General features: G+C 37.7%; 1 protein-coding gene across 2 annotated transcripts in view; it reads left to right on the forward strand.

Annotated features, from left to right (window-relative positions):
* LOC126333765 (anaphase-promoting complex subunit 1) overlaps positions 1-24,984 on the forward strand; it is a 353,884-nt gene that overhangs the window by 305,705 nt on the left and 23,195 nt on the right. For both annotated transcript variants that reach the window (XM_049996770.1, XM_049996779.1), the window contains exons 30-32: positions 3,414-3,552; positions 4,563-4,751; positions 17,686-17,869. In XM_049996770.1, coding sequence (XP_049852727.1) covers positions 3,414-3,552; positions 4,563-4,751; positions 17,686-17,869 — 512 coding nt within the window. The remainder of the gene's footprint in view (positions 1-3,413; positions 3,553-4,562; positions 4,752-17,685; positions 17,870-24,984) is intronic.

A 24,984-nucleotide genomic window follows, 5' to 3' on the forward strand; every position in this document is an offset into this window, starting at 1 on the left:
TATAGCGCCCATTGAGACCTTTCAGGACTGCACGATGCTAGCTAGAAAGTACTTAGACCTAATAGTTTATACTAGAGCTACCAAAGTTTGGTTTTGATCATTATTAACTATTTGATGATTGATTTCATTCATTAGTCTTCCAACTAGGGACCACAAGCTTACAATCATGATAACAAATACTGATACTTCATGTTTTCTTCATCTAAACAATTTTTTTCCCATTAATGCACTGTGTCTAGCACAGTGTTCAACTGGCCATGTAGCACCAGCTGTCTTTTTCTAATCTCCGAAGGTCCCAAATGTCGCTACAACTGTTCTGTACCATTGTTATAAATTGGACCCACTATATTGTAAAAGATATTTTCCATTACTCTTCCTAATTCTGCAAACAATTTTTTTTAGAGGATTAGTCACTCTGGTGCACATAGATAAAGTAGGATCTATAAGTTTTGTAATGACAAATTATTCCCATGTGGAAGTTTCTTTCTATTTTATTTACATCATATATGGAAAAGTAATTGTTGTTGTAAATGTTTTGTATGTTTTGGAAAGCTGTTTCCTTTTTCTGATTCTTAACTTTCAAGGCTTCTCTATCAAGGCCATTGTGTAATCCATTCACATGTCTGGTGTTAAGCTCATTGTATTGACTGTGAAATTTAATATTCCAAACTGAAGATATTTGCAAACCAGTTTGTTCATCTATTCTTTTCAGTGCATTAACTTATTCTGACAGTGTTTCAAAATCTTCTGCCATTATGGCTGTATCATCAGCAAAAGCTGAACATTCAATTTCCACACCACTCCTTTTAGTTCCAATGTCAAACGTTTGCCGTTGATGTACTATTTTTCCAATTCATTGTTGGTTCTTAGATCATAGCGTCCCAGGTTCGATACCCGATCAGCTCATAGATTTTCTTTATTGGGATACTGTGTGTTTGTTTTGTCCTTAAACCATATCATCTCGTACTCATAGACATGGACATCACTGAAGTGATGTCCAGCAGAAAGACCTGCAACATGAGGCTGAACAACCACAGACAGAATCTCCTGGCCTATAATTCCATGTGATAATGTCAAAATCATCCTTGATATACTGCCAGTTTCTTGTTCTGCTCATTCTAAGATGGATGGTGTTATGATCTCATATGTTACTTAGAATACTGAGATACCAAAATAATTATTCAATTCTGTAATATTTACTTTCTTAGGCAATTTATGAACCAAGGCTAATTGCCAGTCTTTTCAGGTTCTTCTTTCCTGCATGATCTATGTAAAACAATTATTGCTTCTTCAGGTGCAAAGATCCATAATTCTGCTATTAGAAAGTCTTCTGCAGCAGCCTTGTTGTTTTTTAGTTTTTGGATTGTGTTTGGTTTCACCACAACATGTGGGATGAGATGGCCCATTTTTATTTCTGTGTTTTCCATTTATTAGTTACAATTGGAGTAAATGGTTTTTTGCAGTTTAGAAGTTTCTCAAAGTATTCAGCATGGATTTCAGAGTTTTTCTTATTTAAAATTGCTAAGGTTACGATTGTGTCACACATTTCTTGTTAGAAATTTCTACAATATTTGCAGGTCTCATTTCATTGATAGATTTTCTGAATCTTGTTCGTTAGTTTCTTTTCATATTTTTGCTTCTCATTGTGTGTTTGCTCCGTTGCCTGTGCTCATTGTGTTTGGTTTATGTCCCAGTTTTCTCCTTCCTTGGATGTGTGCTATTTTCTGCAAGCAGATATCTATTACAATATTCTCTATGGGATATGCATCAGATAGGAATGACAGAGGACATTAAAAAAAAAGTTCAAAGAAAGGCGCTTGTTTTGTATTATCGCGAAACTGGAGGGGGGGGGGGGGTGTTCATGGATATGAAACACGAATTGAGGTGGCACACATTAAAATAAAGGCATTTTTCATTGTGATAGGATCTTCTCATAAATTTCAATCATCAACTTTCTCCCCGGAGTGCGTGAAAATATTTTGTTGACACCCACCTACGTTGGGAGAAATGATCATCATAATAAAATAACAGAAATCAGAGCTTGCACAGAAAGACTCATGTTTTTGAGAGTGGAACAGTTGAGAAATAGCTGGGAGGTGGTTTGATGAACCATCTGTCAAGCACTTAATTATGAGGGTGGTTTGAAAAGTTCTCAGAATCACCATGAGAAGTGAGCGCTAGAACAATGAGTTGTTCATGTGATATTCACTGGATTGTTGCCTGTAAACACGGGCCACATCAGTGCTCTTGGAAAAGAGCTGTGGTGGTGATGTGGCTCTGTTGTTGTTCTCATATAGTGATTTACAAAGATGGGAAAATAGAGATTTGAGCAGTGATTAAGTACTTTGTAAAGAAAGGTGTGAAAGCAAAGGACATTCATGCTGATTTCCAGAGTACAATGGGGGACTCTGCTTCTTCAGTCATGGAGGCTTGCTGATTCAGAGTACGTGAAATTACTCACACTTGCCAGATGTCATCTGAAAGCGTATATCACATTTGAACTAAAGAATTAGAAATTAAAAAAAATATCTGCGTGATGGGTGCCATGACTCTTGATGTGCTGGATTAAAAACGCGTGAGAATGGACATATCGGAACAAACTTAGGCCCATTTTAGGACAAAAAAACAAGTTTGTTTGCGCCGGTTTGTGACTACAAATAAAACTTCGGAGAACTACTATACCACAGAGACAAAACAACAGTCAAAGCAGTGGCAACATGCTGATTCTCCACCACCAAAGAAAGCAAACACAGTTCCTTCGATGGGAAAAGTCATGGCATCAGTGTTCTGGGATGTGGAAGGGATTCTGTTTCCAACACAAATTGCAACAAAAGATACGCAAAAAAGGCCAGGTCTAGCAAGGAAGAAAATCATCTTCCATCAAGACAGTGCACGCCCACAAACGTGTGTTGTCGCCACGGCAAAATTACACGAACTAAAGTATGAATTGTTGTCACACCCGCCTTACACCTTATTCACCTGATATTGCTCCATCAGACTTCCATCTCTTCCCAAAACTGAAAATTTTTCTTGTGGATGAAGATTCAGTTCAAACGAAGAATTGATAGCTGGAGTTGACAACTATTTTGCAAGCCTGGAGGAAACTCATTTTCGAGATGGGATCAAGGCACTGGAACATCATTAGGTAAAGTGCATTAATCTACAAGGAGACTACATTGACAAATAAAAAAAGTTTCAATGATTTAAGTACTTTTTTTTCTATTCTGTTCTGAGAGCTTTTCAAACCACCCTCATATGAATTGCGGAGTAATAATCTAGGCATTTAGAGGTAGCTAGAAACTCCTGTATATTTAACTTGGTAGCTTCCATGAGCTTGCATTACTAGTAAAACATGTCTGTTTGCGTATATATGTGTTACCAAGAACATTGAAAGTGATTTGTTTTCGAAACAGGAAGATACTGCAGGGGTCTGGTGTGCTGAATGTCAAGCAACGAGCTGGATGTTTGTCCTACTTGGAAGACCCACAAGGATTTCGTAGTCTTTTAGCACAGACTCTAACGACGGATACAGCTGTCTCCTGGTCTGTGAGGGTAAGAGTGATTCTTTAAGTTATTAGCTTCTTCTCTTATAGAATTTGGCACAGAAAAATGACTGATAAATATTGACCAAAAGCTGACACACAAGGTGTATAAAAAATGTTAATGGTCATTAGTCTTTTGAATTTTTGTTCTTCTTGAGTGTAGGAGGGTGTTTACACACATTTCTGATGCCGTAACAATTAATGACGTTGTTTATGGGGGAGATGAAGATAGCATATTGTGAAAAAATTGCGCTTAGATGCTAGTATTCTTGCCAATACATTGGAGTGTTTTACAGAGATGACAATGATGATTCTTGGAATGCTGGATGAGAAAGAGTATGAGGATGGATAGCTGATAAGTACAAATGATGTTTAACTTGCTCTATTTTATTGCTTTCATTGTTTTTAAAATATGATCTGATGAAAAGCTATGTTTGATTCTACCATGAAACTTCCTGAGAAATGGAAGTGTTTGCCTATATTATTTATTATTGCCCTCAGTGTAAATGGAGAAATGTTCCTCTTAAGTAACATCTTCATCATGAACTGAAATTTCACTTTAAAAAATGCTGTGCAGTTGCTATTTTGCTTAATATAGATTTTCCAACAATGATTATGGTTAAGAAGTATTGACATATATATGCAATAAATCAATAAACATCTCATTGACTTATGAAATGAAGGATCTATCAAGTTATGAGACTTTCTTTTGCATTCCCTGAGATCCTTAGGTTATCTCACTGTATAAGCCGTAAAATGAGCAAATGAAGATCCATATCATGGAGTGAATAGTTATCTTATTTTTATGTTTTTTTCTTATTCTTCCATATTTTGTTTCCCCTTCTATATTTTGTTAGTGGATTATCAGTGGCTGAAGAATGAATGTATCATTCCTAAGGCATAAGTCTGAGTTAAGTTAAATGTATATCTGCAGCGTAATCATTTTCAGTTAACTCTGTGAAATTTTAATCCTACTGAATATTGTGTTACATTTTATATCAAGCAACACCCCATTTTCAGGCTGACTCAGTGAATGCTTTCTCATCAGATCCAAATGTGGCTAAATTTGCACAGTGTTTCTTGGAAAATGAAGAACTTGAAACAAGCATGTGTGAGAGACAAATTATACAGCTCCTGGCAACTGTTGTATATGAATGTGTAACTCAGGACAAGCTGAGTATTTTACCAATGTGGCTCACAATTATTAAGGTAAGTGAGTAAAACATAATAAAGGATGTAAGCAGCAGTAGTCTTTTCTGGCACCTGTTAGCACATAACAGTGTCTTGACAGTAAGATGGAAACTATAAAAAGTTGATAAATGTATATTGTACAAAAATCAGTTTACTGTCCTGCATAGAGAAACAGCAGTGTGCACAGAAGTAACCTCAGTAATGTCTTAATAGTGAAATGATAAAATGTTAATAACCCACATTAATTATTTATTGGTCAGTATCAGTTATGGGAGCAAACTGCATGCTACTTATCATCATTTTTTCTGTTTTCTGTCTTTCCCTTAGTTGCTATAAATTCGTGGAAGTATGTTCCGTCTATGCAACTAATTGAAGGCAGTGTGTTTATTGCCACATGTGTTTCACTTCTTTTATATGGGTAGCAGTGTATCTTTTTTCCTCTGTTATCCATGTTATGAGTGTTACTGTTATGTGCTTCCATGTGTGCTGTAGTGTCTGTGGGGATCTTTGGTGTTTGTGTTCTCTGCTTGTTTTCATTTTTCTTTAGTTGTGTTTTAATTTTTTGGTTGAGCTTTTGTAGTATTTGGGTGTGGTAACCTTTGCTGAGTGGGATGTTATTTAGTCTGTGTAACATGTGTCATAGGGCCACTAATTTTTGATTTTGTGGGTTGTTGGATGAAGCATGTTTAATTAGGTCTGTGGCTGTTCGCTTTCTGAAGATGTCAAGTGTGTGTTGTCTCTCTTTATTGTTATATCCAAGAAATGTATTTGCTTTTGTGTTTCTTTTTCCAGGGCGAATTGAATATTTTTGTGTGTGTTGTTTATATCTGTATGAAGTTTGTCAATTTTCTCCGTTGTTTCATCTACAATACAGATAATGCCATACAAATATCTGTACCAGTAAACAAATTTGTATCTTTTCTTTGTGGTGACTGTATCAAAGATTGTGTTATGTATGTGCCTGATGAATATGTAAGCCAGTGTTCCTGAAATTGGGGATCCCATTGGAAGCCCATCTTCTTGTAAATTCCAATTTCATAAAGAATTTTACGTACAAGGATATGGGCTTCCAATGGGATCCCCAATTTCCGGAACACTGACAAACATATTCATCAGCCACCTCCACAAATTTATAGCAACTAAGGGAAATACAGAAAACAGAAAAAATGATGAGAAGTAGTATGCAGTTTGCTCAGAAAGCCAACAGCCACAGACATAATTAAACATGCTTCATCCATCCACCCGCAAAATCAAAAATTAGCGGCCCTACGACACATATAACACAGACTGAATAACATCCCACTCAGCAAAGGTTACAACTCCGACATAGTACAAAAACTCAACCAAAGAATTATAACACAACTAAAGAAAAATGAAAACAAGCAGAGAACACAAACACCAAAGATCCCCCCATATACTGCAGCACACAACAGTAACACTCATGACATGAATAACAGAGAAAAAATGCAGTACACTCTTACATACAAACACAAAGCAACACACAAGATAGGAAATATACTAACACATAGCTTACAGAACAAGAAACGTACCCCAGTCACATTTACAAACAACAGAATAGCATTGGAGATTGCCACTAAAGATGCTTCCCAAATAGAAGAAAGGAAACACATATGGCAATAAACAAACTGCTTCAATTAATTACATAGATGGAACATACCTCCATATATAGTGCTTATCTAGTTATGTATAATGAAATACGGTATGAAAAAGTTGGTCTAGCATCCAAATTACATTTAAGATCACAATACAAAACATGCAATATGTCCCTTTGTTTCATGATCAAATGCTTGTTACAGTACACATGTCACTTCAGAATTTTCAATTCATGCCACTTTTTGATTAATTTTGTTACTACATAGAAGAAATTATCTTCTTGTAAATTTCTTTGGATAATTACTTCTTATGACGCTACCTGCACAACTTCCATGGCTTCGGTAAATAGTGCTTCTACATTGTTATTAAAGTCTTCTCTCACATCTCTTTTTTCCTGGCCAGGTGTTTTTTGGTTTCAAATTGTTTAAGTGAAAACTGTATTGTTTCAGAGATCTCTTTCAAGTTTCAATGTGTATGTGCAGACTGAAGTGTGATGAATGAAAAATTGTACCAAAGCTGGGATACATACCTGGGTCTTCTGCTCACTATACAGATGCGCTATCTATACGCCATCCTGGCACAGTGGCTTTGCACAACAGTGTGAAATACCCTAGCATACCTCCATCCTCAATCCAAATTAGCATTTATGCCTTAGCCCACGTGATATTCCCCATAAACTCAAACAGCATTGCAACGGTATTGAAATAATACCTCAGCATTGAATGAAATGAGGACCCAGCCTTAAACTCAAGCATGTGTGCCTTAATTAAATGAAACTGCATGGTTCCAGATATCTTTTTCAAGTCTCAAACATATGTGATGTGTGTATGTAGACTGAAGCGATGAATGAAAATTTGTACCAAGACCAGGTTCGATATGTACAGTACCGTATCTATGTCCACATAAAAATGTAGTATCAATTAGAAGTTTAATGATGTCCATTGGGAATTGTCCACAGCATGCACATCCCAGTGTTAGGCATGGTTCTCACTAATACAATAAGATATGTGATACGATACTTTGCGGTAAAGGTTGTGTGATACGGCACTTACTGGTTTGACACTCATGTTCCCACTAAGGCAGGGTTGCCGTATATAGCTGGGACCTCATTAAGACACTCTGAGATGAGGGTGTAGAAATTAAGTAAAAAGTTTATGTAATATAATTCCTTTTTATTTAGAACACAATTACATGGAACTTGTTGTGGCAGAAGTAGTTGCTACACCACATTTTTTGGAAGATTTTGCCTTTTTCAACAAGTCTGTATTCTTTTTTACATGTTATAAAACTCCATGCAAACCAGCTTGTAGTTCAACTGGCACTGTAAGATTGATTCCACAGTCCCTGGCAGCAGCTGATTTCTTTAATCATCCACTGGGTCAACACCAGTGAAAATAATCTTTCCACAGTGGTGTTGTGTGGGGCAATAGAAAGCAAATACTCACATAATTTTAGCAGTTGGCATTTGTGTTCAAGATTTTCGGTTTCCTTAAGTAAGGAAATCCACAGAGTGTTTAGGCTTCCATTCTTCTGAATTGCCCTTAGTTTCTAAAAAGCTCTTCAGATATATATATTCCTGAAAACATTTGTTACCTGAAATCTTCACACCGTTTCAGTTGGGTGTTATTATTATTATTATTATTATTATTATTTTGAATGAGCCCATTAGGACTACACAAAGACTTAGTGGTGTGCATTTGCCTTTTTTTTGCCCATACTTCTTTCATTGTTTTCTGTGGGCTTCTTTTTTTTCTTTGGACCACGTTGTTCCAGTCCTCATCTTTGGTGTCACCTCTTGGTCAAATTGCCACTTGTTAATTTTGGATCTTAAGATTTCCCTGTTTTGGATATCCTCTGGTGTAATTCCTGCTAGATCCATATGTGTTTTGATTTCGCCAATCCATTTCATTGTGTCTGTATTTTCTCCTGTGTTCATAGAATTCAACCATTTGCTTTGTAAGTCTGTCTGCATTCATTCTTTTGATGTGTCCATAGAATCTTAATCTGTGCTTTCTAATGTCACGGTGAATATTAGTGTTGTTTGATTTCCTGTTTGCCTGAGCCAATACTGTTCATCTACAAGTTTTGGGCCTAAAATTTTTCTTATGGTCTTCCGTTCCTTTTTCTGAATGTTTTCTATGTATGTTTTTCTGTTTAAAATTAGAGTCTCTGATCCACGTAGGCATTCTTTGTATGCTTGGAGACACATTTTTTACTGATGGTATTTTTTGTGAGTCGATAAGCAGTGTCAATCTTTTGGCATCTGACTTCATTGGCTTTCATTTCTATTCCATTTTCCAGAATTGTTTCACCGAGATATTTAAATGTGGGACCCGTTTAATTTTGCCACATTTTGTCTCCATGAATTTTGGTGCTTGTTTGTTGCAAGCCATATATTCTGTCTTTTCAAAAGATACTTGCAGGCCGACTTTTTCTGCAGTTTCTACCAGGAGTTCAGTCTGTTTTTTTGGCTGTTGAAACATTGCAAGTTAAGGTGGCTAGATCGTCTGCAAATGCTAAGCAATCTACTGTTAATTTTCCTCTGCTGAGAGTAATTGGTTGGTCAATCCTGAGGACTGATTTCAGTTTGCACCATTCTTTTATCACCTTTTTAAGGATGCAGTTGAACAGTAGTGGAGAGAGTCCATCTCCTTGACTTACTCCTGTTTTGATCAGAAAAGATTCAGAGATGTCCCCCATACATTTGACTTTAGATTTTGTGTCTATCAATGTCTGTTGTATGATTGCAAGTGTTTTCAGATTTAAGCACTGTTCTTTTAATATTTGAATGGTGATTGACAATGAACTGAATCGTAGGCTTTTTTAAAGTCAACAAATGTGCAGACTACATCTTTGCCACTTATTCTCTGATATCTTAAGATTAGTTTTAAGTTCAGAATTTGCTCTAGACATGAACAGCCTGATCTGAATCCTGCCTGATACTCTCCATTTTTGGTTCTAGTTGTTGTGTTCTGTCGAGAAGGCACTGGGATAGAATTTTGTAAACTACTGATATCAATGAGATTCCCCTATAGTTGTTTACATCTGATCCTTTCTCGTGTAGAGGATGAATTAATACATTTTTCCAGTTGTCTGGAATTTGTTCTGTTTGCCAAATGTCTTGTATTATTTCGGTGATTTCTTTTGTAGTACTTGGGCCTGCTTATTTTGAGGATTTCTGCTACGATTTCATCTTCACCTGCAGCTTTATTGTTTTTAAGACGTTTGATCTGTTTGGTGATTTCCTCTGCGTCCAGTGATAATGAGTTTGGGTTTGTGGATTCATGTTCCTGAGGTAGAAATCTTTGTCTTGCTTCTGGGAAGTTCAGCAGTTTTTCAAAATATCTTGCAAGTTCTTCACAATTTTCTTGATTGTTCAGTGCAAATTGCCACCTATTTCCTTTGTTGAAGCAAAGATTTTGCAGCTGATATCCTGTGAGTTATGTTTTGGAATTCTTGTAAAAATTTCATGTGTTGTTTGTTTCGAAGTCTTTCTTGATTTCAAGTAGCTGATACTTTTCAAATTTCCTTTTGGTCTTCCTTATTACTTGGGCTGTCTCTTTCCTCACTGCCGAGAATGTTTTGTAATTCTTCTCAGTCTTTCTGCTGTTCCAATTACTGTTGAGATTGGATTGCTTGTACACATTCTTCATTCCAACAAGTGTGTTTCTTTCTTTTTTGCAGAGGTATCAGTGTTTGTGCGGTTTTGATTAATTTGCTTCTGAGTTGCTTCCAATTGTTGGAGGGCTTTTTTTGTTAATAATAATAATAATAATAATAATAATAATAATAATAATAATAATAATACTATTATTATTATTATTATTATTATTATTATTATTATTATTATTATTATTTATGTGTGGGCTCAATAGGACCACACAAGGTACAGTCAATCAATGTCACTTTTGATGTTTGGCCTTCCTTTGTCTCCAGATTTGTTTCATCCTTTCAGAATGAAGTCTCTTTCTTTCATCAGACCATGGTGCTCAAGTCCATTTTCTAATCCCTCTCTGACTAACTCTCCAATCACATACCCATTGTCTGAATATTTTTCTACCTGCAACGTCTGCCTACGTTATACCAATTACTTTAAGATCCTCCTTAATCGTGGTGGTCCATTTAATTGGCTCAATTTTGGCCTTACTTTGGTTTTCGTAGAATTCTGCTATTTGTTTTTTCAACCTAGTGGGTGCCGTGCCCATAAAATTCAAGTCTTTGGTTTCTCAAGTCACCATGTGTATCTTATGTATTCTATTTACTTATTAGTTCTCAATAATTTTGGGGCCTAATATTTTCCAAATAATCTTTTTTTCTTTCTCTTGGATTTCTTCAATATCCGTCTTTCTATTCAAAATTAAAGTTTCTGCTCCATAAAGATTTTCAGGTTTGATTACAGTGCTGTAATGTCTAAGTTTACCGAATTTAGAAAGTGATATTTACTATAATTTTTAAAAATTAGAATTCAGTTGCCATTTGTTGACAGAAAACTTCATTTGCAGTTTTTTCCAGACAATTTTCTGGTATGATTTCAATCAAGTATTTCAATTGAGAAACCTTTTTTATTTTTCCATAATTTGTGTTCAAAAACTTTAGTGTTGGTTATATATTCTGTATTTTTGTAGTCCTACTTTTTCTGCAACTACTTTAAGAATTAAAATTTCTTTTTGAGCTGTGGTAATATTCCTAGTTAAAACTGCCAGATCGTCTGCAAGGCAAGGCAATCTACTTTAATATTACTTCATCCTAATGTGACTGATTGATTTGTGTTTTGACTCAACTTTTGCTCTCACCATTCTGTAATTACCATTTGCAAATCACAGTTAAACAGTAATGGGGAGAGTCCATCTTTGTATCAAATGATTCAGAAATTTCTCCCATGAACTTAACTTTAGAGCTAGTGTCGGTTAACGTTGCCTCAATAAGTGTTAGAGTACAATTATCTATCCCTTATTCCTATAAAATATAAAATATAAAATTTGGAAAAAGAGATTCACAATTAACTGAACTGTAGGCCTTTTAAAATCCACAATTTTATGTATAATATTGTTATTAGAAATCCTTTGGTGCCTAAGGTTTTGTCAGGTATATAATCGTGTTTTCAATCATCACCCAATCTGGGGTTTCAGATAACATCTTCAATCAAACACTTGAATTTATTAAAAGAAGTAACCCATTTCTCTAAGTAATCAAATGATATAGTATAGAAAGCCTTACTCTCTTTCTTAAATTTTGAAATCAAATTAATTATTTCTCGGTTAGGGTTCTCATTCCTTAATTTGTTCAAATTCATCTTGGTTTGCTAGCCAATAAAAATGGCAGTCTTCCTTTCATTCAGACGTCTTTGAGTCTCAATTAATCTATTACTTATTTCAGTTATCGACTCTTTATTCATTTCCATGCTTTTTATATTGTTTTGAAACAGAGCCAAGTTTGACTGCAGAAATATGAAGTAAATTTCACTGATCACACTACTGAAAAAGTCTGAAATTATTGTTCGTGTCCTGTATTTGGCATCAAAATATTGATTTAACGGAATCTGAAGCTTAAGAATTCTCTCAACTGTGGGCATTAGCGACAGCCATCGTATTTTTGAGTGAGATAGAAGAGTCTGATGATTGACATCAATGTATAACAGAACTGTTTCAGATTCTCTGTCCTTACCATGTGTATTGAGAAATAATTAAAATTTTCATGATGATTGCTGCAATGTCAATAGTTAAGACTTCTGCAGCACTTGATATAGTATTGTGGAGTATATGAGCAGGGCATACGATTCTACATATTTTCCTAGCTCTTCTTTAATTTGGTGAAACTCATTCTGCCGCCCGCATTGACAAAAGCCCTCTGAAGTTGATGTTGGTATTGTGTCCCGCAGTAAACATTTCAAATGTTTCTAACTTGCACTCATTGTTTGTATTATGTTTACAAAGAATCATCTTATTAGATCACTATTCAGTTGGGAACTGCCCAATTCTTCCACATGGTGGTGCTTAAATAGTCCCAGCCCCATACTACTGGAGAAGCCATATTTTCTTGAATTATGGTGCTAGATCTAGATGGTTCCTGTATCATTGATATGCATAATCTAGTGGAGATGCTGAGTCGCAGATAGGCACAACAAAAAAACTCTCAAAATTAAAGCTTTCAGCGATTAACGCCTTTGTCAACAATATCCGATAGACAGCTGTGTGTGTGTGTGTGTGTGTGTGTGTGTGTGTGTGTGTGTGTGTGTGTGTGTGTGTGTGTGTGTGCTGGTGTGCGCGCGCGCATGTGTGAGTGCTTGTGTGCATGCAAATATGTGTGTCTGTTGTTGACAAAGGTGTTAATCACCGAAAGCTTTTATTGTGAGAGTCTTTTTGTTGTGCCTATCTGCGACTCAGCATCTCTGCTACATGGTGAGTAGCAACTTTCAGAAAACCCGATTTCCATGAGATGTCATCAAATATCGTGTTTGAGAGACGCAGATATCAGGCAGAAAAACCTATTTCCACGAGATGTCAACTTTCCTTCTCAATATTGTTACATTCCATCCTGAATTTTCCATTCTCTGATTGGTGCAACACCATCTGTGAGACAGCCTTGTCAACATAAAGTTGTTGACATAAATAAAACTAACTTAGGCTGCATTGGCATGGTGCGCTAACAGATGGCATTTCTTCAGCACCTTAGCCAATCCCGTAACAGTATTTTGCAAAATCGGGACAAAATTGGATCGTGTCAGGATATTGCAACAAGAAGGTCCATAATAATGGTAATGGTTCTGATAGATCGAGACAGGTGGCAACTCTACACTGGAGTGATACCCTATGCGATGTGACTCACAATACAACAAACAACAAGACAGCATAAATCATGTTTCTGTTCCAGTTTCAAATGAAATCATGAGCTCTACTGAAGGCGGCATTGTTGTGACTTATCATTAGACAGGTTCAAAAAGAAATGGAAATAGTGGGTACACCTGTACAATGCTCTAAATATCAAACATAGTTGTGCTGCGGTTTCTTGTGACAAACACAAATTCCACAAATTCTACAGAAAGGGTCCACACAGTTTCCACTTTTCGCAGCGCTTAGTATCAGTTTCTTTGACAAAGTGGGATTCAATTTTTGACTTGATATTTCTCCTGCTCAGAAGCTACTCTTTGCAGTAAGGTAAGTTTTGAAATTGTGTGAATGACTGTAAAAATGTCACCATAAAAAGTTTATTTTTTTGCAAAAAGACATACTATGGTATTTTATGCAATGTGGTACATATATAGATAATGGGTACAAATAATTCTAGAATAATATTTCTACAACTTTTCAATTTTGCAAAGTAGTGTATTATTTGAGTTGGGGAGTATTCAGAAGAAAAGTTACTGGATGTGAAGTGTGGTCAGCGACCATTGGTGGTGTAGCAGTTGGTGGTGAACTCTGAATAGAGACAGACAGTATGTTTGAAGAAATGGAAGAAGACCATTATGGTTATGTAATCACAACATGTCCTTCTTGACTATATTCAGCTGTTCATTAAGTAGTAACAGAAATTTAGCTTTCAGAGCTCTTTTGCATCTGTTGCATATTTTCGTAAAATCGGGGAGCATAGACCGATGACTCCCAGAGCCTTTTCATTTCAGTAAGTTTTCGTTTCCAGCTTTAACTTGTATTGGCAGCATACAAAAAAGAGGAACACGAGGCAGCTCAACACTGCACGTGGCAGACCGTAGCAAGTGACAGTATCCTGTGTATAGCTGTGTATAGCTGCCATACTCATTGAGGACAACATGCAGCATATCTCATGTATTTTTTGCAGAATGGAAAGAGGTGTGGCTCTCCTTCCGGATTAAAAACAATTTTCATATATTAGCTACACAGCAGTGTATGACCTAAAATTTTCCAAATATAAACCAAATGCACACCGACCGGTGACTACGTTCTTCAATGCAGACTTTTCAAAATATGTCTGGTGGTTTACTTATTTGTAAAGTAACACAGTAACCGTGGGCAATAGTGAAAAGAAAACCAGTTCATTATCAAGCTTTGATGTGGAACTATAGGATTCTATGAAATCTTTTTTTCACTGAATAGTTTCCTTAAAACTGAATGAGAAAGACAGCATAGCAGAGAACAAATGCAAATCTGAAAACAGCAGTTTTCATTTTTTATGCAAAAAGTGAAAGCTCTACTGAGAAACTAAGTAGAGAGGTGATTGTAGTTTTGTTTCATTTATGTGAAACAATTTTTTTCAAGGGGTATCTGATGACTCAAAATTTGTGTCATACGACACAGTTGTATGCAACAACCAGCATTCCCTATTGCACCGGGCTATACAATAAAGATACGTGTCAGTGTTGTATTACTGTTATCTTGGTGTGAAACAGTTAAGTCACTTCAACTACTTTTCTGTGCACCCCACCAATGTGAGTTGAGTTGCTTCTGTGTCATATCGCGAGTCGCATTGCATACTGTATCACATAGCGTGTTGCTTCAATGAGAACCGTCCCTTAAGATGCAAAGGAACCGAAATGGAGATGTTAAAATAACCAGTTTGCCTTGGCGTTCGTTGGCCAGTTGTTGGGAAGTTGTAATGGAAGAGGTGCAGATAATCGTGCAACAGGGCATTTTGTCATGATTTAGTGAGGTATAAGCTACTGCAACATATTGCAAAGAAATTTTATGAAGAAGACCAGTGAATTTTTTGCTGTGTCATGATTTGTTTTTTGCTATGTATGAAGATATGATAAATATGAAAAGTGATCTGTGTTGTGGGCATCTACAAGAGTTGTTGAGCAGCTGTCCTGTGTTCAGGATTAGTCAAGCACAAGTTAGGGAGGTATGAAAGTAGTTCAAGTGCTGAGCCAACCATCCTTATTTAAAATTTCTCTAATTGTAGCAAATAATTTAAAATGGCTATCAAGATTATTCTCCAGAGCACCCAAGGCTGATCTACTCTCCCAGCTTAGCCCAAATGCAAGTGCGTCTAATGAGTAATGGAATTAGTGCTGACAGTATATTAAACTCTAATCTTTGTGCCTTTCTAGATCATTACCTGATCATTGATGGGATATTAAACTCTAACTTTTCCCCTTTTTATGTTACTTGAAATGAATGAAAGAGCTGCCATGATTCCTTTGTCATGAGACTCACTTTTATTGTACCTGTTATGGTGTCTCATATTTAATGTATTTGTCTAGAAGATTGGTGATCATTTTCAAAAGGTAGCCCACTCTGGAAATCTAAATTTGAATTATTGTTATTGCTGTAATCTAAAAATCACGACCTACATTAAATTTTTTTTGTTGATTTCATCTTTTGGTGAAAAATTAAGTTGCTACATCCAGTAATCTACAGTTTGCTCTGCAGAACTTACTAACATCAAAACACTGTCGGACGTCAAATCTCAACCATTGAAGAAAATTAACACAGCCTTATGTTGAGATTCAAAGGGCAGTGGCTGCACAGTGCCTTGAAGTTCATCAGCTTTGGATTTTTGGCCATTGTGAGAAATCAAATAGTGGCCAATTAACAACCCATACTGGCGAATGCTGTTTGGCCACAGCACTTGCTTCCTGCACATGAAAATTAAAAAACAATGTAGTGAAATGAGTTCTTATTAAGATACACCTTACAAAATATTTTTTATAAAATTCCAAAACAGAATAGAACAATGGGAAGTCCTGGATGGACAAGAGCAACAACAACATGGGAAGGGTAGATTGCTACTCACCATATTAGAGGAGGTATTGAGTTGCAGACAGGCACGTCTGAAAGAACAATAGAAATATTCAGCTTTCAGACAGAGTTATTCATCAGAAATAAAGAACTCACACCCATTTACACATTCAGAACATAATAAAATTTGACATCACCTGTGATCGCATTAGCACTGTAGTTCAATGATGGCAATTTGCACAGGTCAAGGTGTGGCCGGGGAATGCAGTGTTGCCAGTGCCAAGTGACGGTTGCATTGTGGCATAGAGAGCCTTTGTGATTGGAGAAAGCGTATATTTTGCAAATTATATGTCTTGCATGCTTTTGTAGAATTGTCACCTACCACCATCATTCGCCATGACAGCTCACAACAAATGGGATCAAAATTCACTAAATAACTCACTATGACCACATTTATGCTCGCAGTGGCAGCTAAAACATTCACAGGGGAGCACTCGGTACACTGCTGAACATTCATTGGCTGTTGGATAATGGGTGACATCAAGTGCGTTTAATGAACCTAAACTCGAGTGCCAAGTGCATTTAATGAGCCTAAACTCAGCTGCCGTCATTGTTGACTCCAACTGTAGGAATATGAGTGCCCCAGTGTCAACAATTTTGTGACTGTGCACTGTGCAAAAGTTAATGCCAAACTTTCATACTTCTGTGATAAATTCCCTTTTGTGACAACATTATGTGTTTGGGGAAGTATCTGAAAATAGTAAATTATATTTCAAAATGAATATTGGTTACCTTTTTGGAACCATTGGTTATAGAAAAAATACTTTAGAAAAACTTATTTTCAATAGACAGGTAGCTAGCTAAGGACTTTGGGCCCATACACAGGCAGGTAATTCCGCCAGCAGATAATTCTGTAACCATAGTCAGTAAGACCTGTCTGTTGATAAAACTAATTAATTGTTGTTATTGCAATATCTTTAAAGCATATCTTCTCTCATTAAGGTTTTCAACTATAATTATCACTTGACATACCAGACATTGTGCTCTAACTGATCCTCTTCATAGTTAAAAGTTTTGACAGAATTTTTTGAGTCAGTCCATTTGAACAGTGGTATGACTTTATTTGCATATTAAAGTTTATGTACTTCGGTTGTTATGTGTACTATGTTATCTGTCTAAAAAAAAGACTGTATGAACAGCAGACCCTCTGACAATATATACAAAAAATGTACAGTAGTTTTCACTAATTTCGAAACACATCGATGCTTCATTCTTCTTTTGTAACATTTTGCTCTGCTGCACTAAATACAGTGAAAAGAAAAGTATACTATTACTACAAAACATGCAAACGGTATTGTAATTTTCTGTCATTACTGTGATAAAATATTGGAATACATAAAATTCTATTTAACTTATTGTTGAACTTTCAAAGAACGTGTTTTATTTTCATGTTCTTGAAGTGAAAGAAATATCTCTGATGCCACATATAACCAAATTTCCTACAACAGAAGGTAGCTATTGTAAAGCATTTCTATTGACAAAATTATGGAATTAAACAAAGTATTATGTGTTTTTAATATAATACTTTCCATTACTCTTCAACTGTTTTGTTCATATGTTTGTTATTAGTGAAATTAGTTGTTGTTGTAATCATGTGAATCTCTTATATTGTGGTGTTGTAACAGACTGTTCAGAGTATGGCAACAGAACCAAATCATTTGTTGATGTGGCAACTGAAACTTGTAACAGCACAAGGAATCAGTCGTGCAAGTTGGCGACAGGGGCAGTCTGTGCTGCCACTAGTTTCGTCAGACATGGCCTTGTCTGTAATTCAGAGAGTTTTACAGATACTGGATTCGTGGGAAACAGGTAAGCAGCACAGTAAATCTGGTTATAATTTCATATATTAATATTCTGTAAACCTATTATAAGGTTAAAGAAACATTTTAAAATTTTATTTTATTCTATGTTATCTTGCAAATTTGATTTCTGTGTCTTGGCTCTGATTTGTTATTGTATGAGGTGTGATTGGAAAGTTTTAAGAATGGGCTTCTAATTGTACAGTGGTGGTACTTACATGCTACTGTGATGCATCTCCTTCAAAATAGTCTCCTTCTGACTGAAAAGGTGCGCTGTGGAAAGACAGGAGTTGCGTGTTACACCATGACAATGCTCCAGCTTATGTGCCTTCTCCATCATTGAATTTTTGACCAAATTCAAAATTACTGTGCGCTTCCTGAAGCACCATATTCCCCTGATTTGGCCTCTGCGTACTTCTACCTGTTTCCTAAACTGAAATTTTCACTGAAGGGGAAGCGATTTGACTCGATTGAAGACATCCAGGCAAATACAGGGAGCGTCCTTAACACACACCAGGAAAAAAATTTCCAGGAATGTTTCCAAAAGTGGACACACTGGAATTTTTTCCTGATGTGTGTTAAGGACACTCCCTGTATTTGCCTGGATGTCTTCAATCGAGTCAAATTGCTTCCCTTTCAGTGAAAATTTCAGTTTAGGAAACAGGTAGAAGTATGCAGGGGCCAAATCAGGAGAATACGGTGCTTCAGGAAGCACAGTAATTTTGAATTTGGTCAAAAATTCAATGATGGAGAAGGCACATAAGCTGGAGCATTGTCATGGTGTAACACGCAACTCCTGTCTTTCCACAGCGCAACTTTTCATGCAAACACTCAAGGACACATTTGTAGTATTCCTGGTTAATTATCTGTCCTCCAGAGGTACGTTCATTATGCATAATTATGCGGTAGAATCGAAAAAAATCATCAATGTTGTCTTCACCTTTAACCGACCATGCTGTGCTTTTTTCGTTTGTGATGAACCTGCGAAGACTGCACTTTGGTTTCAGGATCATATCCATATACCCATGGTTTGTCACCTGTGATCACCATATTTAACACATATGGGTCATTTTTAGTCCAGTTAACCTGTTCTTGGCACACTTCATGTTGGTTTTGTCTTTGGTCACTTGACAACACTTTTGGAATGAATTTTGCGGACTTTCAGCACATGTTCCAATCTTCAGATAAAATTGACCGAACTGCGTAGTAACTTAAATTAAGTTCACCAGCCAATTCCCTAATTGTAAGTCTATGATAAGAGTGCTCTAAGTCGCGAACTTTCTCAACATTTTCATTCATTTTTGAGTGGAAGGATGGCCGGATGATTCGCAGCCATTTTTAAACCTCTTGAACCAGACAGAAACATTTGACTGGCTCATACAGTTATCTCAAAAAGCTGTTTTTAATAGTTCATAAGTCTGAGAAGCTGATTTCCCGGTTTTAAAACAAAATTTAACACAAACTCATTGCTGTGTTTTTACGTCCAATTTCACGCAGACAGAATCCGGCAACAAGCCCTAACAGACTTGCACTCAACTAGCTGCCACAATGAACTGAATAAGGGATATGCAGTTTCTTGTCAGAGGGCATTGAAGAACAAGACAATGACTCACTCCCCACTCTCCAAGTACCTGCCCACCAAACCAGTAAGCAGTAGCGGAACCATTCTTAAAACTTTCAAATCACACCTTGTATGTATTAATGTGCTCAATATTAACATTTTGTAGTTAGGTAAGTGTAAAACTGAAATCGTATCCATAAAATGTAAGTAACTGTGTTGTCTTAGATCCAAAGACTGCTTTAATGGAAATCTCCTCACTAACATGTGAGCCTGCGTGCTGCGAGCCTCAGCGATACAGATGGCCGTACCGTAGGTGCAGCCACAATGGAGGGGTATCTGTTGAGAGGCCAGACAAACATGTGGTTCCTGAAGAGGGGCAGCAACCTTTTCAGTAGTTGCAGGGGCAACAGTCTGGATGATTGACTGATCTGGCCTTGCAACATTAACCAAAACGGCCTTGCTGTGCTGGTACTGCGAACGGCTGAAAGCAAGGGGAAACTACAGCTGTAATTTTTCCCGAGGACATGCAGCTTTACTGTGTGGTTAAATGATGATGACGTCCTCTTGGGTAAAATAGTCCCCCATTCGGATCTCCGGGCAGGGACTACTCAGGAGGACGTCATTATCAGGAGAAAGAAAACTGGCATTCTACGGATCGGAGCGTGGAATGTCAGATCTCTTAATCGGGCAGGTAGGTTAGAAAATTTAAAAAGGGAAATGGATAGGTTAAAGTTAGATATAGTGGGAATTAGTGAAGTTCGGTGGCAGGAGGAACAAGACTTTTGGTCAAGTGAATACAAGGTTATAAATACAAAATCAAATAGGGGTAATGCAGGAGTAGGTTTAATAATGAATAAAAAAATAGGAGTGCGGTGAGCCCATGCCTACTACAGTAGTACAAGTTTATATGCCAATTAGCTCTGCAGATGACAAAGAAATTGATGAAATGTATGATGAGATAAAAGAAATTATTCAGGTAGTGAAGGGAGACGAAAATTTAATAGTCATGGGTGACTGGAATTCGTCAGTATGAAAAGGGAGAGAAGGAAACATAGTAGGTGAATATGGATTGGGGCTAAGAAATGAAAGAGGAAGTCGCCTTGTAGAATTTTGCGCAGAGCATAACTTAATCATAGCTAACACTTGGTTCAAGAGTCATAAAAGAAGGTTGTATACATGGAAGAATCCTGGAGATACCAAAAAGGTATAAGATAGATTATATAATGGTAAGACAGAGATTTAGGAATCAGGTTTTAAATTGTAAGACATTTCCAGGGGCAGATGTGGACTCTGACCACAATCTATTGGTTATCACCTGTAGATTAAAACTGAAGAAACTGCAAAAAGGTGAGAATTTAAGGACATGGGATCTGGATAAGCTGAAAGAACCAGAGGTTGTACAGAGTTTCAAGGGGGCATAAGGGAACAATTGACAGGAATGGGGGAAAGAAACACAGTAGAAGAAGAATGGGTAGCTCTGAGAGATGAAGTAGTGAAGGCAGCAGAGGATAAAGTAGGTAAAAAGACGAGAGCTGCTAGAAATTCTTGGGTAACAGAAGAAATATTGAATTTGATTGATGAAAGGAGAAAATATAAAAATGCAGTAAATGAAGCAGGCAAAAAGGAATACAAACGTCTCAAAAATGAGATCGACAGGAAGTGCAAAATGGCTAAGCAGGGATGGCTAGAGGACAAATGTAAGGATGTAGAAGCTTATCTCTCTAGGGGTAAGATAGATACTGCCTACGGGAAAATTAAAGAGACCTTTGGAGAGAAGAGAACCACGTGTATGAATATCAAGAGCTCAGGTGACAACCCAGTTCTAAGCAAAGAAGGGAAGGCAGAAAGGTGGAAGGAGTATATAGATGGTTTATACAAGGGCGATGTATTTGAGGACAATATTATGGAAATGGAAGAGGATGTAGATGAAGATGAAATGGGAGATACGATACTGCGTGAAGAGTTTGACAGAGCACTGAAAGACCTGAGTCGAAACAAGGCCCCCGGAGTAGACAACATTCCATTAGAACTACTGACGGCCTTGGGAGAGCCAGTCATGACAAAACTCTACCACCTGGTGAGCAAGATGTATGAGACAGGTGAAATACCCTCAGCCTTCAAGAAGAATATAATAATTCCAATCCCAAAGAAAGCAGGTGCTGACAGATGTGAAAATTACCGAGCTATCAGTTTAATAAGTCACAGTTGCAAAATACTAACGCGAATTCTTTACAGACGAATGGAAAAACTGGTAGATGCACACCTCGGGGAGGATCAGTTTGGATTCCGTAGAAATATTGGAACACGTGAGGCAATACTGACCTTACGACTGATCTTAGAAGAAAGATTTAGAAAAGCCAAACCTACATTTCTAGCATTTGGAGACTTGGAGAAAGCTTTTGACAAAAGTTGACTGGAATATTCTCTTTCAAATTCTGAAGGTGGCAGGGGTAAAATACAGGGAGCGAAAAGCTATTTACAATTTGTACAGAAACCAGATGGCAGTTTTAAGAGTCGAGGGACATGAAAGGGAAACAGTTGTTGGGAAGGGATTAAGACAGGGTTGTAGCCTCTCTCGATGTTACAAAGGCCACTGGCTGAAAGTTTTAAGTGTGAAAATCTTTTTGTTGTGCCTATCAGCATCACCACTAAATGGTGACTGGCAACTTCCCTTCTCATAATATTGTTACATTCCATCCTGAATTTTCCGTTGTTTGACAGCAAAAAGAGTGTTAGACATTTAAGCTTTTGGCCAAAATGCCTTCTTACCAGGACAGAAGACAAACACACACATTCACACAAACATAACTCACACACGCAACCACTGTCTCTGGCTGCTGAAGCCGGAGTGCATACAGCAACTGTGACTGGAGCAACAATGTGGTGTAGGAGGTGGGGTTAAGCAGGAGGCTGGAGGCCTGGCGCGGGGAGGGCAAAGGATAGCAGGGTAGAGGTGGAGGAAGGTGTGGTGCTGCTTGTGGGATGTACAGGAATGTGGTGGGGACAGAGTAGGGCTGCTGGGTTGCAGTCAGGAGGCGTAGGAGGGAGGGGAAGGGCAGCAGAAAAGGAGAGTAGTAAAGAAAATGGAGTGAGAGTGAAAAGGAGGTAGGTTTGTGGGGGACAGGTACTAGTGAAAGTTGAGGTCAAGGGGGGTTTATGCAATCAAATGTAGGATGTATTTCAGAGAGTGTTTCTACCTACGCAGTTCAGAAAATCTGAAGTTGGTAGGCAGAATCCAGATGGCACAGGCTGTGAAGCAGTCATTGAAGTGGAGAATGTTGTGGTGGCAGCATATTAAACAACTGGGTGGTCCAGTTGTATCTTGGCTACAATTTGTTAGTGACTTTTCATGTGAGCAAACTATACTTTCAGCCTAGTTCATAGATAAAAAACCTGTTTTCACATGTAGTTCTGCCTTTGATGGGATAGGAGTTGTGTGTGACTGGACAGGAGCATGTGGTTGTAGGAAGACATACAGGACAGGTCTTGCATCTAGGTCTGTTGCAGAGATGTAGGCCATCAGGCAAGAGGTTAAGAGCCGGAGTGGAATAAGTAGGACAAGGATATGGCGTGGGTTCAGTGGACAGCAGAATACCACTGTGCGAGGGTGAGAACGGTAGTGAGTAAGATATTTGTGTCAGACCATGGCAAGAAGTAGGTAAAACTTTGCCAGAGAATGTGATTCAGTTACTCCAGTCCTGGGTGGTAACTAGTGACAAGGCGAGTGCTCCTTCGTGGACAGACAGTGTATGTGGAAGCTTTTAGGTGACTGGAGAGACAAGACACAAGAGATCTGTTTCTTTACTAGGTTGTTAGGGTAATTTCTGCCTGTGTAGGCATCTCTGCGTGTATTTGGAGAGGGACTGCTCGTCGCTACAGGTATGACGACCATGGGTGGCTAGACTGTAGGGAAAGGACTTCTTGGTATGGAATGGGTGCCAACTGTCAAAGTGGAAGTATTGCTGATGGTTGGTGGGTTTGATAGAGACAGAGGCACTGATGAGGCCTTGAGGTGGAGATCAACATTGAGGATGGTGGCTTGTAGGGTTGAGGAAGACCAAGTGAATGAATGGATGCGAAGGTGTCGAGGTTCTGGAAGAATGTGGATAGGGTGCCCTTCCTTGTTCCAAATCATGAAGTAGTCGACATTGAATCTGAACTAGGTAAAGGGTTTGGGTAAAGGAACAGGAACTGTGGAGAAAAGGTAGAAGAAATGGTTGTGTCTTTTGTATAGGAGGATAGGTTGCAGATAATAGGCTGAAGTTAACGACGCGCAAAAGCAGAGATTCTTTCAGTGAGGGCACAGAACCGGCTACAACTAGGTGTCCTGGGTGGTTGGGTTTATGGACTTAAGAAAGCAGGGAGAACGTAGGAATGCAGGAAGTGGTATGGGTGAGGAGAGAGAGAGAGACTCAGGGAAGAAGTTCTGACATGGGCCTAAGCATTTGAGGAGGGTCTAGAGATTCCTTTGGATTTCAGAAATTGGGTCAGTGTGGCAGGGTTTGTAGATGGGCAAATCTGACATCTGGTGGAGTCCCTCGGCCAGGTAGTCTCTCTTAATTCAAAACTACAGTGTCTTTGTTGGCAGGTAGGATTGTGAGGTTGGGATCAGCTTTTAGGTGGTGGATAGCTGTTCTTTCTGTGACTGTAAGGTTGCCTAATGCTCCCTTTATAACTCTCAACAACCTTTGGTTCTTCCAACTTATCCAGGTCCCTTCTCCTTTTTCTGTAAATTCTTCAGTTTTAATATGCACTTTGTAAACAGTAAACTATGGTCAGAGTTCATGTCTGTTCTGTTAAACGTGTTGCAGTTTAAAATCTAGTTTCCAAATCTCTTTCTTACCATTATATAACCTGTCTGAAACGTTGCTATGTCTCCAGATCTCTTTCGCAAATACAGCCCCTTTGCATGCTTCATAAACCAAGTGTTTTCAGTAATTAAATTGTGCTCTGTGCAGCACACTGGGGTCTGAAGCTTTGTGTTTCATTTCTTTTCTGAAGTCTGTGTTCTCCTCCTCCTCCTCTTCCTTTCCATCTGTTACGTAAAATCTCCCATGACAATTAACTTTTTGTCTTTTAAAGAACTGACTAATTTCTTTTTTTCACAGTACAATGTTTCAGTATCTTCATCATCTGTGCTAGTAGGTATACATGTTGAGTCACTAACTATTGTCACTAAGAATAACTCCGAAAGTATGATAGGAGCTGAAAAGTTTTTCGGACAAAAGTCACATGAGACAATGGGGCCATAATATGACGTTGGTTTTATGTTGCTAGGTGGGGTGCTTTTAGAGATATGAAGTAAACTCTTCTTTTTTTAAATGGGATACAATAGTTTGGTACTTATTTTCTGGTAGCAGATATGACAAATCCAATAATGTGTAACAGTAAGGTCTTTGAAGGTCAACAAAGGTCACAAATGTGGCATGAAAGTCCATTTAGAGGTGTTCAAGGTGATGTCCATTGGTATCAATGTAGTGCTGCAATCTTATTATCATGGACTGAATGGTATTCCGTATCCCATTGTCACTTATCAAAGCACTTGCTCTGACAATTTTCTCTCG

Source organism: Schistocerca gregaria, chromosome 1, assembly GCF_023897955.1.
Source record: "Schistocerca gregaria isolate iqSchGreg1 chromosome 1, iqSchGreg1.2, whole genome shotgun sequence".
NCBI lineage: Eukaryota > Metazoa > Arthropoda > Insecta > Orthoptera > Acrididae > Schistocerca > Schistocerca gregaria.